This window comes from Empidonax traillii, unplaced genomic scaffold, assembly GCF_003031625.1.
Source record: "Empidonax traillii isolate 1590-97213 ecotype Southwest subspecies unplaced genomic scaffold, ASM303162v1 scaffold1428:size197735, whole genome shotgun sequence".
Classification (NCBI taxonomy): Eukaryota; Metazoa; Chordata; class Aves; order Passeriformes; family Tyrannidae; genus Empidonax; species Empidonax traillii.
In genome coordinates this window covers 1-14849 of record NW_020956621.1, presented here as the reverse complement: position 1 = coordinate 14849, position 14849 = coordinate 1, and the positions used below count along the sequence as shown (strand labels likewise).

Below are 14849 nucleotides of genomic sequence, written 5' to 3'. Positions count from 1 at the left end.
TCACTGAAGATTTTTATAGTGTGCAGGAAGGGAGTGGGAAGGGAAAGGAGAACCACAGGAGCAAGCTTTTCCCCACAGTCACATTGTGCTTTCTGACACTGCAGAACCTGTCATCTGGCACCGACTCACCTCTCACTCCAGGAACAGATCGTTGGGGTATCCCCCACCCACTGTGGCCTACCTGTGTGTCTCTGGTACATACTCAACAGAATTTTGTGTCAGTAATATGTGCTTCTGTGTGAGGAAGAGGCAAAAGATAAAACGTGCCAGTTCTGAACATACCACTCAGCTCCTGCCGGTTGGCTCGGGTGCTGTCGAGCTGAGCCCAAAGCTGCCGGATTTCTTCTTGTGACTGAGCCTTGAGCTGTTTGTGCTTGAGCTGAAGTTGGTCCAGCTACAGAAAAGACGTTAAAAAAACACAAAAAAACAAGCCACAACTTTTGAAACAATTTTGTCCTAATTGCTTGTTTTAACTGCAACGGGCACTTCTGTCAGAAATAGGTGGAAACACTCAGTGACAAGCAGACTCTCCTGACAGTGTCATGCACTGAGTAGCGCTTAACTGTTCCACCCGTTCCCGAGAGGGAGGAATTTGATGCCATATTTATCTTCCCTGGCAAAAAATAAAGCATTAGCTAGATAAAAACACAACATGAGAACGAGGAAATTAAGTAAATAAATACAAAGGGGGAGACAGCACCTAATGGCCCCAAAGGCAATTGCATTCCAAAGGTTTTGAACTCCTACGGAAGCTCAAGAGGATCTACCTGCTTCATGAGATGCATTTTGGTTTTTCAATAACATCCCTAAATACAAACAGATCACTCAAATGAAATTTATATATATAGTCTAGTTTTTGTTATGCAGGGAGTACTCAACCACTCTAAACAACTAAAGAAATGTAATTTACCTCCTTCTGAAGATTCTGTTCTTTTTCTTGGCTTTTCATCTTCATCTCTTCTAGGACATGGTTATGCTCAGCCTGCAGCTGTTCTTGTAATTTTGTAATGGCTAACTGGTGTTGCCTCTCCAGTTCTAGACATTTTACTAAAATTAAAAATGAGTTCTGTTACCCCACCATCCTCATTAATGAGTAACCTGTACAACTTTTGTGCCACAAAAATAGACATATATGTCTCTAGCTTACAGGGAATCACAGAAATACTTGAATAGCAAAGTATTTGCAGGTCAAACATTTCCACACAGTGCTTCCCAGTTCTCTGCATCCCACACTGTTGGCCAAGAGACAGCCAGCTTTTGACACTTTCATCTCATTGAGCTTTAACTATTCACAATCCAAACATGATTTTTTGTTAGAAGCAGCTTCTATTAATGTTAATCAGAATACTGACTAATCCAGAAACTGTCAAAACTGGTTCTCAGGTGGAAGCAAAACAGCACCTCCCTTCAATATATTTCCACCTCATATTCTGTGGAAGACAGAATGCAACAGTGCTACCCTAGGTTTTGAAAAAATTTTCATTTACAACCTATTTTCTAGACAGTCATGCCACCATCCCAGCTTTTAAGTATCAGCAGATGCATATATCTTGTATCTGCTTTTATACATGTTGCAAAACACTCAACTGTGCCACTGTTCAGTAAAACAACTGCTTCCCAGACCACGGTACTTACTTTTAGACTGTTCATTCTCAACAGAAAGAAGTCCCAGCTCTGCTCTGACTTTTTCTAAATCCATTTCCAGAGATTTCTGCAGGTCCATCATCTCAGTCTGATGTTTTTCACACAGTTCTTCACACATGTTTTTTAAACGTGTGTCAGACTCCAATTCCCAGTCTCTTTTGAGGATCTAAGAGAGTAAAACATTACTAAAACATAGGTGTTTAGGAAATTATTACTTTTTTTTTCCCTCCATTTGTTTTCCCTTTACAATAAATGTGTAGCAGATATGGGACTTGTATCAGATCTTGTTTTCTGAAAGGAGTTTTACAGTTTCTCGTAGGAAGAACAGAATTTGTACCTCTAGTGCCTGGATATGCATCTCTTCCATTTCCAATTCTATTTTCTTTCTCTGGTCAACTGCAAAATAAAATACTTACTAATAAATTTACATAAAATGTTATGGCTAAATGATCAGTAGAAATATGATGAGATTACAAGTTTCAACATCAAGCTCAGGAGTTAAACAGGCAGGCATACAGCAGGGTAAGGTGCTGGGTTCTATCCAAACCTGCTGTTATGTTATATCCCAGTAACTCACTTTCATTTTAGAAAACAAGCACCCAGCAGTTACAGCTGCAAAGACAACTCAGAAGGCAAAGGTCAGCTGAGTTAGCAGAGCCTGCTTAGCTCTACAGAGAACAGGTTATTAAAAGAAACTAAAATCCTAAAGACAGGAATGCAGTGATGCCATTTAGTGTTTCCCTGCACGTCACTACGATCACAGAATCATCTCCAGGGACACAGCAGTAGCAGGTAGGAAACATCAAATTCCTTCTATGAATGCCCAGGAAACAAATTGCAAGACAGATGCCATTATCTGCTTGGTGATCACTGACAACCAATGGCTTCTTCCTCCCCAGATTCAAAAGGCACATCAACAGCACTGATACCAAGAACTGCATCCAGACCTCCTCCTGCTCCCAAACCCCACTGTGCCACCAGTTCACTGCATGGTGGTAACAAATGATTTCCTGCTCTTAGGTCAAAAACAAACAGCCCTAAAAATGAATGTTCTCGTCCTCTTAGGGAAGGACAACTAAAGGAATGAGTCCTAGCTAGACCTTATTTCAGAGCTCAGAGGGGTGTGATCAGCAGCAGTCTAGCTGGAGGTCTGCAGGTTGCAGTAATCCCCGTGGATCCATCTGGATACGAGGGAAAACTTTACTGTGAGGGTGACAGAGCCCTGGAACAGACTAATCAGAGAGACTGCGGAGTCCTCCTCTCAGGAGACACTCCAACCATGCCTTGGATATTATCCCGTGCCACCTGCTCTAGGAGAGGTTTGAACTTGATGATCTCCAGAGGGCCCTTCCAACCCCAACCAGCCTGGGACTCTGTGCAGTTCTCCTGTGAACTGCTGCAAGACTCATCTTTCTCCAGGAAATTCCTCAAGCTCTGTCATACAGGTCAGAAATGGTCTCCTGACCTGGAAAGAAGCAAATTTCCCCAAACAATGCCAAGAGAGCCATCAGCAGGCCTTCAGTGCTGTGAAGTGCAGCTCTCCTCATGCTGGTGCCAGCACACAATCTTGCATGAAACAGGTCCCAAAGGACACCCAGCTACAGGCTCCCACTGAGCCTTCTGGTTCCTGACTCCTTTATCCTCCTTTTGAAACCACTGAGAGGGCAAGGAAGCTTTCTCAGAAAGGCACTGGTAGTACTGACTTAGAGCAAGAAAACCCAAGAAGAAACATAAGGGGTAAGAGTTCTGCTCTTGGCACTGATTTAGCTCTTTTTGAGAGCTTGGTCCAATGCCTCCTGAAAGCAACTGGTTCAGTTTAGCACTAATTTACAGATGTAACAGCAAAACAACCATACAGATGAAGAAAAGCTAAAAACTTGGGTCTGCACAACTTTATTTTCACATGTAAAACACACACCCTTGCACGTGGCAGCCCAACCTCTGTCTCTGCTCCAGGCAACACCAGCTGTCACTCAAAGGGCAGCTCTACCACCAAGCCAGCAAACTGTGCAGGGAGAAAACACCAGGCCACTATTCCCCCATTTTAATACCTAGCTCTTGCTGATGCTTTGACTTGAGCTCTTCTTTTTCCTTCAGACACTGCTCCCTGATCTTCTCCCACTCCAGCTGATGGCGGCTCTGCAGGATGGCCACCTCCTGAGCTCGTTTGTCGTTGAGCATCTCCCGCAGCTCCACGAGCGCCGTCTCCTTCTCCTTCCTCAGGTTTGACTGCGTCAGCTCCAGCTGAGAGGTGTGCATGTTGTTCAGGGTCAGGCGTAAAGCTTCCAGCTCCAGGCTGTGCAGTGTCTGGGATGGAGGGGAAAAAAAAAAAAAAAAAGAAGGGTTTCTCCCTCCCCTCTGATGAAACTTTCATGACCAGTTTCAACTGTTAAACACATTTGAGTTTTGCCTTTGTGTACTTGGAGAGTGTTTCTTTGTGGCAGAGACCCTTAAAGGAACACTTAGAACAATTTTGTCACACACCAGCTCATCCCAACCCTTTACTGCCTATTTAAAAAATCCCTTATATTTGCTACTGCTCACAATCACTTAAAAAAGTAAAATTCTGAAGTGGTATTGGAAAAGTAGGAATAAAATCCACCACACTTCACTAAAAAAAAAAAAAAAGTGGGGAATACCCAGCAGTTGGAAATGGCAGCTAAAACAGACTGACCAAACTTCTCAATTCTTAACCTAACCAGTATACCAACACCTTGTAATACACCTAACACGGGGCATATTCTTTCCATTTCCAATTTGCATTTACTGGAAGTGTTAAAAGACCCAGTAAATACTTAAGAGGAAAAAGTCAAGACTTCAGATGCAAGAAAGCATTCCTGATTATACTACTGGAATAGTTTAAAAGTGGGAGGGGCTTAGTATTTTTCATAAATTCACTTGTTAAACTTACCAAGACACAAAAAATTACCGAGTTGTTTTCCTCACTTAAACCCATCAATTTAAACCATGAAGTTTTGTTCAGAATTAACATTAAAATACGAGAGTGGGAACCCTGGAGAACTCCTCTAGGAAACATCTAAACCACCCACCAAGAGACAACCCCTATTTCTTCAGTCACAGTACTACATGAAAGAGCAGAAGCAATTCCCGCAGAAATTAAGGAGAAGGCTCCTTGATTTCTGTGCCTGCTGGAGATCACGGACCCTCAGGTCAGCACCACAGTAATCACACTGTACTTCTTTCTTTCACCTGGGACTGGAGCTGAGCCTGCTCGTGCTCTGCTCTGTGTGTGGCTGCCATTTGCTGCCGAAGTTCATCCAGCAGGTGCCTCTGCTCTTCCTGCAGCTCAGCACGGAGCTTCTCCATCTCCTCTTCGTGTCTGGCAGCCAGCAGAGAGATTTCACGATCGTGCTCCCGCTCGTGCACCTGCAGAGAACGGGCAGATGAAAAGCTTTCTTCAAAGCATGGTTGTTTAGCCCTTAATGATTGAACCAGAATTCTCCCCTCCTCCTGATCCCAAATCAAAGACACCAGGAAAAAAAAAAAATTCAAAAAACCCCCAAAACAATTAATACATTTTTGCATCTCCAAAATGTTCCCATCAGTTAAAGGACAATGAAAACAAGTTTGTTTTTCCAAAATAAACCAAATTACAGCATTTACCTTTTTTATTACAGCAATCTCTTCCTTCCTTTTTTCTTCCAGCTTCTCCTGTTTTTCCACTTTGTCTTTTATTTCAGCATTTAACTCTTCTATCTGAAAACAGGCATACAAACGTTTGCAATGGCAACCTTAAGCATTACGAAATCCCACGACTCCTGCGGTTATCAGGGTTTCCTACCTCTCTCTTGTGTCTCAAACTCACTTCAGTTAATTCAGCAAGGTGCTGAGTTGCCATTTTATCCATTTCCTCTTTGTAATGTTTCTCCACCTTGGACTGAGCCTCCTGTGCAGCCTGGAAGGACTCCTGCAAGCGAACCTCGAGCTCCAAATGAGCCTCTTTCAAACAGGCAATTTCTTCAGTCAACTGGCTCTTCTCCTCATCATATTTAGTACTCTTTTCCTTTATTTCAGCAGTGAGTTTATGAATTTCTTGCTTGCAGAGGTTTAACCTGTCCTCATAGCCCAGTCTTTCACACTCCTGTGCTTCTTGGAGGTTTTTCATTTCAGCATTGAGTTCTTGTATGTTTTTCTCAAGGTCCTCAATGATGCCAGCATTCTCTGCTAGTGCTTCTTCTGCTTTCACCAAATCCTCCTCCACAGCAGACAACTTTTCTCCTAAGGCTGTTTTTTCCTTCAGCAGAAGTGCTAAATTTTGTTCCTTATTATTGATTTCAGCTTTGAGCGACTCCTGCTCTTTCAGCAGCGCCTCCTCAGACACAGTTTTCTGACCGAGCAGCTCTGCTATTCTCTGGTTTTTTGCCTTCTGAGCATCGAGCTGGCTTTGCATCTGATCCCTTTGGCCTTGCAAAGCAGCCAGTTGGCGGCCAAAGAGAGACTGCACTTCGCTTGTCACAGAATCAGAAGCTGTCTTCTGCTCTTGGACGTCTTTCACTAATTGCTCCTGAGCTCGCAGCTGCACCATCAACGTTTCCCTTTCCTCCTGGAGGTCTTTCACCATTTCTTGCCAGATGGAAGGTTCTGACACTTGTGCCAGAGACTCTACAGCACAGTGAGGCTGGCTTCCACCCTCACCCTGCTGCTTCACTAGAAGCATGAGTTTATTTTCAAGTTCGTTCTCCTTCTCCATTTTTTGGAGAAGTTCTTTTTCACAACAGATCCGCGCCGCGCGTTCTTCCTCCAGTTCTGCCTGCGCGTGAGAGAGCTCAGACATCGCTTTTTCCCATTTTCCAACAGCTTCCTGGGTGTCCTGATAAGATATCTTCAAGGCTGACTCCGTCTGATGGAGCTGCTCAATCAGCTTTCCACACCTCTCCACTGAACACACCGTCCCACCATCCCTGAGCTCACCGCGGTCTCTCAGTCTGTTTTCCTGCGGGCAGTTACCCGACACAAACGAAACAAACCCCTCTGCTCCCACCCCTTCAAAAGCTTCTTGAGCCAAACCACCAGGACATGTTCCCTCCTCCAGGCTAGAGTTTAATGGAGGAGACACAAACCCTGTGCTGGGTTCTAGGAGCACACTGTTGTCCAGCCCATACATGCTGCATTTACCCTCCTCGATGGCACGGCCCTCTGAGGCGCTGGATGCAAAGGACTCCTCTGGAGTTCCCGTGGAAATGAGATATTTAGCCAGCACGCCTTCATCACCACTGAAAAGCCCCAGTTCTGACAAGTGCCCTTCAGACAGGTTCTCCCCTTTGCTGCTTTCATTATTCTCCGTGGCCTCCGAATTCTTAACTTCCTCCAACTGATCCCTCGAGGAGCCGCGCTGGAACTGCAGTTCTTCGTGCACCGGCTCATCTCCACCTTCCAACTGGCGTGGTTCATCCCACATCTCCTCGAGCCCTGCTGCCTGCAGCTGTGACACCCCTGATAAAACTGGGGCTTCCCTCAATTTCATCAGCTTTTCATTGGAGACAATCCCTCTGTCATGCTTTTGCCCTGCGTCTGTGCTTTTTTCAGCCTCATGAAGTCGCTTTTCATTGAATTCCTGGATGAAAGAATTCAGTTTCTGGATCTCTGCATTCAAGGACTGCTGTTCTTGTTTATATCGTTGGGCTTCCTTAGCCTGCTCTTCTGCATCAGCAAGTTGACACTTAAGGACATCAATTAAATCCTTGTATTTGGTCTCAAGTTCAGATTTCTCTCTCTCAAAGTCCTCCTTTTGGTCTTCAAGTCTCTTCCTCAAATTTTCTTTATTAATTTCAGACTCCCGAAGACTAATATTTAAGTCAATTATTATGCCATTCAAACTCTGAACGTGTTCCTCGGAATTCAAAGCCCAGAGTTCTTTCTTTAACTGTTCCAGTTCATTCTTGTATTTTAAAATGATTTCTCCTTCGTACGCCCGCCTGGCTTCTGCAACCTCCCTCCTGTAGCACTTCTCCAGCTCGTTCCTCAAGTCACCCAACTGCCTGCAAACATCCTCCTCGTGAATGGCTTTCAGTTCTTCAACGTGCTGCTGTTCTTTCACTTTGGACAAAGCTATCTCATTTTTTAACTCCGTTATTTCTGAGTCCCGGAGAGAAAGTGTTTGTTGTAGCACAGACAAGCCAAACCTTTCTGCTGCCAGTAGATCCTGAAGACTCTTAATACGTTGCTCTTTTTCGTCTATGCTTTTGTGTAGCTCTTCCATTGTACCTCTCATGTCCTCTTCCATTTGGGCAAGAAGATTTTCTTTATCTTTGGTATTCTTAAAAATAAAACATTACATATGAAATATGCCATTAAAATGTGACATGATTTGAATTTCCTCAAACCTCATGCTTTTAATTTACCCTCATGAATAATAATTAAGTGCATTGGCCTACACATGAGGATTTTTCAGCACAGAGATTGGAAAGTACCACTGAAAGCACCACCTTCAAATGTGGTAATAAAAATATCAAATTGCCTAAATGGCATGCCACTGACTCCAGAGAGAAGGGAAACAGTGGCTGTCTCAAATTCAGCAATTTTAATTAAAAATAAAATAACATCAAGAGCTACAGACACCTCTCCACCTCACATCTGAGAAAATAAAAACCTCCAGTAGGCAGGAGTAAGCCAACAGAACAGCCATGCCAAATTTTGTCTTAAAGGTTTAGGGCTTCTATCCACGGCATTGCTGGTTACATTCCAAAAGGAGATCAGACCTTTCAAACTGCTCCTTTAAATGTCAGTAACCACAAACCCTACAGATTTATTTCTAAAGAAGAAGACCTTTCTCACAATTACGTCACTCCAGCAGGTCTGAGTTATCACCAAGTGGGAAATATACATTTTAAAGGAATCAGTGTCTGTTTTCACCTTTTGAGAAGACTCCAGCTGTACCTCCAGCTCATGTGCTTTCTGGCGCAGCATCTCCAAGTGGGCATTTTGCTCTCTGAGGCGATCCTGGAACGAGGACATTTGCTGCTGGGCTTCCAATCCTTCCTTCTTCCTGAGACTTTTACTCCTCAGCATCTCGTTAACCTGAGCACAGTAAAGGCACTCCCAGTCAGGAGAAAGTTTGGATCCAAACAACTCCCGCACAAGCCTCGCTGTCTGCATAAATCACACCGCATTCATTCGCTGCAGATTGGCCCTGTGCCTTTCACTCTCAATTAATAAAAATCTCCCTAAAAACTCAGACAACGCTTGTCATGTTTTAGATACTGTTACTTACTGTGAAGATGGTTCATCCCTATGATGAATTCTCTAATATTATGAACCCATGGATCTAACATAATGAATCACATTGAATTCCTCCAACATGAAGCAGAAATTCCAAGGGACTGGACACACCAGTAAGAGGACAATGAACAAAACCAGTCATCTCTGCAAAGGATTTACAGCTCATTACTAAAGGGTTTGGGGGTTTTTTCCCCCCCTCTCTCCACATTCCTCCAAACGAAAACATTTCCACTGCAGGAGTAACATAAACAGTGTTTTATTAATTTTTAAAATCTTTTTCTGAAGATGTTGCTAAAGCCAAGAAATAATATCTGAGACAGTATTAGTGCTTTCACATATTATCAAAATTTACATGCTTCCACAAACAATGTGGAATATCACTGGAATTATTTGGAGTATGCCCCAAGTGCTATTTAGAGGCTTTATCCTGGTCTTTTAATGGCTTATGCAGCAAATCCCAAAAAATATCTGTAGAGTGACTTTCACTATTACCACCGTGTTGCCAACAGCAATTAGAATTGCAAATAGGAACCAGTATTTTTCTGTTATTTTACAAGATTTCATTCAGCAGATGATTCATTTTCCAGGGCATGAGCAATTCCTTCAAGATAATCCCTGAACTAAAAAGTCCCAGGTTTGCCTTTTTTAAACTTTTAAGCCCCTCCTTCCCTTCCTATCCAGACATTTAAAGACATGTAATCCCATCTAGGGCAATTCTTATCCTGCAAACCTGACATGGTAAGTGTACAGAAATATGTCCCTTTGGCTTAGACTACAAGGCTCCAAAGACAATAAATATACAGATTCAGAGAGAACAGCCATCAGAACACTGAGCATCATCAAAACATAAAGCATTTAAAAAAAAAAAACAACATTTTGAAGTAGGTGAAAGGCTGCTTATTATCCGGGGATTACATCTACGATCAACTTGTTGCACTGAAGCAGGGTCTGTGTGCCACAGGGGGTTGCCTCAATCATCTTCACGTTATTTTAAACCTCCAAGTCACATTACCTGAGCCCAGCAAGTTTCTGTCTAACAGCTGAGCTGTCCCAGTTGCCCAAGGATAAACTCCGAGATTTCTCCAGCAAGGGAAAAACGATCACGTGCAAACCCGAGTCATTACAGCGATGGCTGTGTACAGACCCCAAATCACCAACAATATCGGGTGAAGCTCCCTAACAAGGGCTTAACTGATGGACAAGGGAGAGTAATGACTCCAAAAACATTACACAGTCAAGTGGAAAATATGAGGATGTTTCCGGGACTTCTCCGGGAAAAAAAAAAAAAAAAAAAAACAAACCAAACCCTCCACCTCGCCCTGAAATCACTTTCACTGTTGCGCTACAAACTCAACTGCGAAGAGCTACGAGATCAGCTCAATATCTTTCCACATTGCTAGTCCAAACCTGTTCTCACTCTCTTGGTAAGGAGGCACGGACTGCAGGAGAGGCACACCTGGTGTAACTGCAGCTGCAAACCACGGACCTGACCGGCGACGCGCGAAGCCTCCTCCTGCAGGTCAGCCCGGTCCTCCTTCGCCTGCTGAAGGCAGCTCGTGAGCTTCCTGATGATCTCATTCTGCTCCTGCACAGCAGTTTCCTACAGGGATCACCAGAAGGGCACTTTTGAAACTAAAATGCTCCTGGCATATTTGGAACCATGTGAGTTTTCTACAAGCACAGCTTCGTTTTAACAAACCTGCACCAAAGACAACGGCAGGAGTGATGAAAGAGGAGTCTTACACTGGTCTCAAGGATGACAAACCTAATCAAAAGTGACTTCTTAAACAAATTGCAGGATCACAGTCATGAAATTAACATTTTTACCTCAAAATTCGTAGCCCTGATGGATGTAAAAAGGTTTTCAAAAAGCATGTGATGAATGTTTAGTGCTCCCTAAATTGTTTCCTATCTGTCAGCTCTTCCCTTCAGCCATGTGAGAGGAAGCTAATAAAATGGGATACATTGATCCTATTGTATGTTAATCATATTAATCTATTCCATTTATTTCTCACCAACAGGAAATGTCTTTGTTTCCCCAGCCCTAGAAGGAGAAATTAAAAAAAAAAAAAAAAACAAAAAAACCAAAACAAAACCATACAAAGGGCCAAGTAACTATTCTTAGTAAGCACCTGGTAATAATTTACATTTTAATATTTTAGAAGAGGATGCTGCTCTTTGCAGTTATCAAGGTGAAGCACTTCAAACTAAGAAAAACAACACCTCTTTTTGGCCTTGCCACCTAAATATTTTTAGGATTAAAGTGAAATATTATTATCCCATTATCCACTTCTGTGAAACGTACCTGAAGCTGCATAGAGTCCTTGTGCTGTGTGAGCTGGTCCTGCAGTTCATCCATCTGTGCAGTGAGTTCTTCCACTGCTTCCTGTTTTTCCAGAAGTCTGTTCTCCAGCTCAGCTATCCTTGCCTGACACATCTCAGCATCAGCCTCGCTGCATTCTGCAGCAGAATCGATCCTGCCTTTCTTCATAAGAGAAACAAAAAGGTATTTGTTCACTAAAATAATATATCACTTCTGGTTTGCAGTTAGTCTGAAAATAAACTCAGCTTCAAGGTTAAGTCCTGGGCAAAGTCTACTTTTAAAAGTAATTCAGCACTGGAACTTCGTATTTAATAGAAACATTATATACATAAAGTCCTTAACTGTTAAAATTTCAAATAAAAAATGTTAACAGGTAATATGTTTTCACATGATATTTTAAGGCACAAAAGTAAATCAAGAGTGTTGTGATTCAATAGCACCAAATGGCTGGCAATGTGCCATTTTGGCATGTTATTGGGATTTAAACACCTTCCAGCTGACCATTTGGGAGGGGGCAGGCAGAATCCTACCAAACCAACAGAATTTGTACCTCCCTTTGTGCTGACTGGAGAACAGTCCATGCACAGGGAAAAAAAAAAACAGCCTAAAGTTCTTGAATTAAAACTAAATTCCTGCGGTTTTAAGGGGCAATATTGTTACAGTTCTCACAGAGGACATACAGTACCTTGTATTTTACTTTAAATACTTTTTGGTTGTATCATATGAAACAACTAAGAATGAACCCAACTTTTCAATTTGAAACATCACATTTCTCTGGACAAAGCCCACAGTTTCACTAAAACGTCTTAGTACAGACAGAAAAGTGCCTGGTTTCGACTGTAAAATAGTGAAATTGCATCAGTTTTATCATATTTGATAACAATGCTCAATTAATAATTTTAGCAACCAATTATCCCCGACCTATACAGCATCTTTTGCTAAAGATACATTCTTTCACACTTACTTCAGTTCCATGATTGTTCAGTACATCCCAGCTGGACAAATCAGCATTCCCCTGGTAAGTGAACAAATAAAACAAACACTAAATCAGGGCCATTTTAAAAGATAATAAGGAAAAATAAGAGGGGGGAAAAAAAAAAGTAAAATGAGGAAGACCAGAATTATTTTGGAAACACCCTAAGCACGCGAGCCAGAAAGGCCCATGTTGTGAGACAACATATCAGTGAGAGACTTGACTTTAATGCTAAATCCAGTTGGTCTTCCATGGTGAAATGAAATAATTAACTGCAAAAAACAAACAAACAAACAAGCAAAACTTATTAAGAATGTCTAAATTAAGGGCTAAGCCTCACCACTGAGATTCAGTGTTTGATCCTCAGCTGTTGTGGCTGGCCAATACGGTTGAGCAATCTTTGATCTCCGTCCCTGTATTCTGAATCTGCATGAAGCAGTTCCTGATGATTACTGTCTCCCTGGAGATGCCCTCTCCAGGTAACCTAGAATCCCAGATGCTTTACAAGCCAGCTACTTGGACAAAAGCTGGTTAGAAGCTGTAAGTGATTTTCCTTTGTTTTTTTAATTTAAGTTCTCATGAACGTAGGAAGGACATTGCTGTGGCTGAGTGACAAAATGCTGTACGTTTTTTCTCAGACACTTTGGTGTGTAGCTTCCTAAAAGCCTTTGCATTACATTGAAGATACCCTTGAAAGCATCAGGGATACCCTCAAAGCAGAAAGCAGGATGACACATGAAAATTGTATCCTATTGCAGGTTTGCAAATGCACTGGTTTGATGCTGCTGTGGTATGCTGTGAAAACACACCAACAGCTGGAGAGATGCTTTTGGTGCAGAAGGCACCACCTCCCCAAAACCCGTGAATCTTTGCACAGAGAACACGACTGCCTTTAGGGTGTCACCAGTACAAACACACTGAAACACATCAGGCACAAGCAGAGTCACATTTTAAACAGATCTGTCGGTGGAAATAACATCGATGCTGGCTGTTGGGCTACTGAGAGCTTGCTGCAATAAATTATAAGTTTTCAGAAAACACTGATCGCATTCGAGCCAGCGAAGCGACACAAAACCAGACTAACGCCGCGCGTCACAAGGTCCTGGCAGTTCTGCTCATCTCATACACCTCCCAATCCAGATTTGCCATTGCATGCCATGTAACCAGAAGAAGAGAAGCCCATGGCAGCGAAAGGTGGAGGATCACAACTCAGCAGGTTAATGGCTCCCTGACATCACCAGCTGTCCAGGTCGTATCACAGGGATGCCTTACTCCGTAACTGGCACCACTTTGTAAGACAGTGAATTATTACAAGTGAAAACACACCAGGTGAATTCCTTCCCAGTGGCAGCTCGTTGGCAGCACCAACGAGCTCGTGCCCGCCAAAGCACCACCGATCACCTGGAACACCGGTTATCTGCAGATAACAGGGTGAGGGCAAGGCAAGAAACACCAAGATTTACCTCTGTCTCTGGTGTCGCCTCTAGCAGGTTGGAGTCTTCAGCCTCACTCTCTACGCCCTCACCACCACCTCTGGCCGCTACTGGGTGCTCTTCCTCCGGAAGGTCATGCGCGTGGACAGCCGGGCCCTTCCTCTGCGCCGCCTTTTTCGGCGGCTGCGCGACGTCGCTCTTTGCTTTTCGCTGTCTGAAGCGAGCAAGCTGTGCAGGAAAGATTGGAAGAGGTAGAGGGAGAGGTAAGCGAGGAACAGGTAGCAGGACCACAAGATTAACACGGTCATGGGTGGTGAAGGTCCTGTCTCGATAAAATCTACACATCTGCAGAAAAACTGCCTTGTCTTCCCACTCTCCATGCACTCAAAACCTACTGGATGGCTGAGCTGTTAAGCAACAGATCTCACACCAGCGCTAAAGACCCATTTCAACACAAGCATCAAATTTTACTCAGTGAAAACTTCGTGTGTTAACGACAATCCCGGAATCACAGCGAGGCAGATCAGTAAAGCAACGAGTTGCCCATACACTAGAAGCGTTAGGAAAAAAATAATAACTGAGCAGTCTTTCTGCGAGACCAGCAAAAACAAGAACCCCCTTGTCACGGTGCCAAAGCCAGCGCACCCCTACAGATATATCTAAACAGATCCTCGCCAGCGTGAGCTTTGAGATCAAAATTAACGGAAGTGAATCCTCGTGCTCCTTCCCTGCCACCCCCTTTAAGAGAACACAGCAAAACTTCCTCGCCAGAAAAGCAGCCTCCAGTACATAAATAGAAAATCAATTAAGCCAGGTCATTTTAATTTCTTCTGTTGAAGAATCAGATGCTCTACTTTATCAGGCTATCACAGCTCCAGGGACCTGCAAAGAATGTCACTGGCAGAATTTATTACCCAACTCTCCCGAGCACCTTAAACAGCTTAAAAAGGATTATTGTTATTTTCAACTCCGGTATTGTGTTTAGGCAGCATTTCCAAGTAACATCTCCCTCGCAGCATAAACCCAGACATCCTTCTCATAGGGAAAAAGCCTTCTTCAAGGTTAAAGCCACAGCTTACCACGTGCAGTGTTATACCCTTGTGATGAGATAAAACAGACAGTTATGTCATGATCTGATGGAAACATCATTGCCAAGTCCTACCTGCAATACCTATGAAAATCCACTGCTGGACAGTTTGGTTTCCCTGTCAAACCTTGCACAAAAATCTTGTCTGTG

At 43.2% G+C, this 14849-nt stretch overlaps 1 protein-coding gene across 1 annotated transcript in view; it reads right to left on the bottom strand.

Annotated features, from left to right (window-relative positions):
• Positions 1-13957, bottom strand: part of PCNT (pericentrin) — a 65322-nt gene extending 51365 nt beyond the window's left edge. The window contains exons 1-13 of the mRNA XM_027907239.1: positions 13643-13957; positions 12171-12221; positions 11189-11368; positions 10340-10483; positions 8518-8682; positions 5447-7921; positions 5269-5361; positions 4855-5031; positions 3696-3951; positions 1982-2040; positions 1636-1810; positions 911-1047; positions 283-394 (exon numbers count right to left, since the gene is read on the bottom strand). Coding sequence (XP_027763040.1) covers positions 283-394; positions 911-1047; positions 1636-1810; positions 1982-2040; positions 3696-3951; positions 4855-5031; positions 5269-5361; positions 5447-7921; positions 8518-8682; positions 10340-10483; positions 11189-11368; positions 12171-12221; positions 13643-13957 — 4339 coding nt within the window. The remainder of the gene's footprint in view (positions 1-282; positions 395-910; positions 1048-1635; positions 1811-1981; positions 2041-3695; positions 3952-4854; positions 5032-5268; positions 5362-5446; positions 7922-8517; positions 8683-10339; positions 10484-11188; positions 11369-12170; positions 12222-13642) is intronic.
• Between the last annotated feature and the right edge of the window lie 892 nt (positions 13958-14849).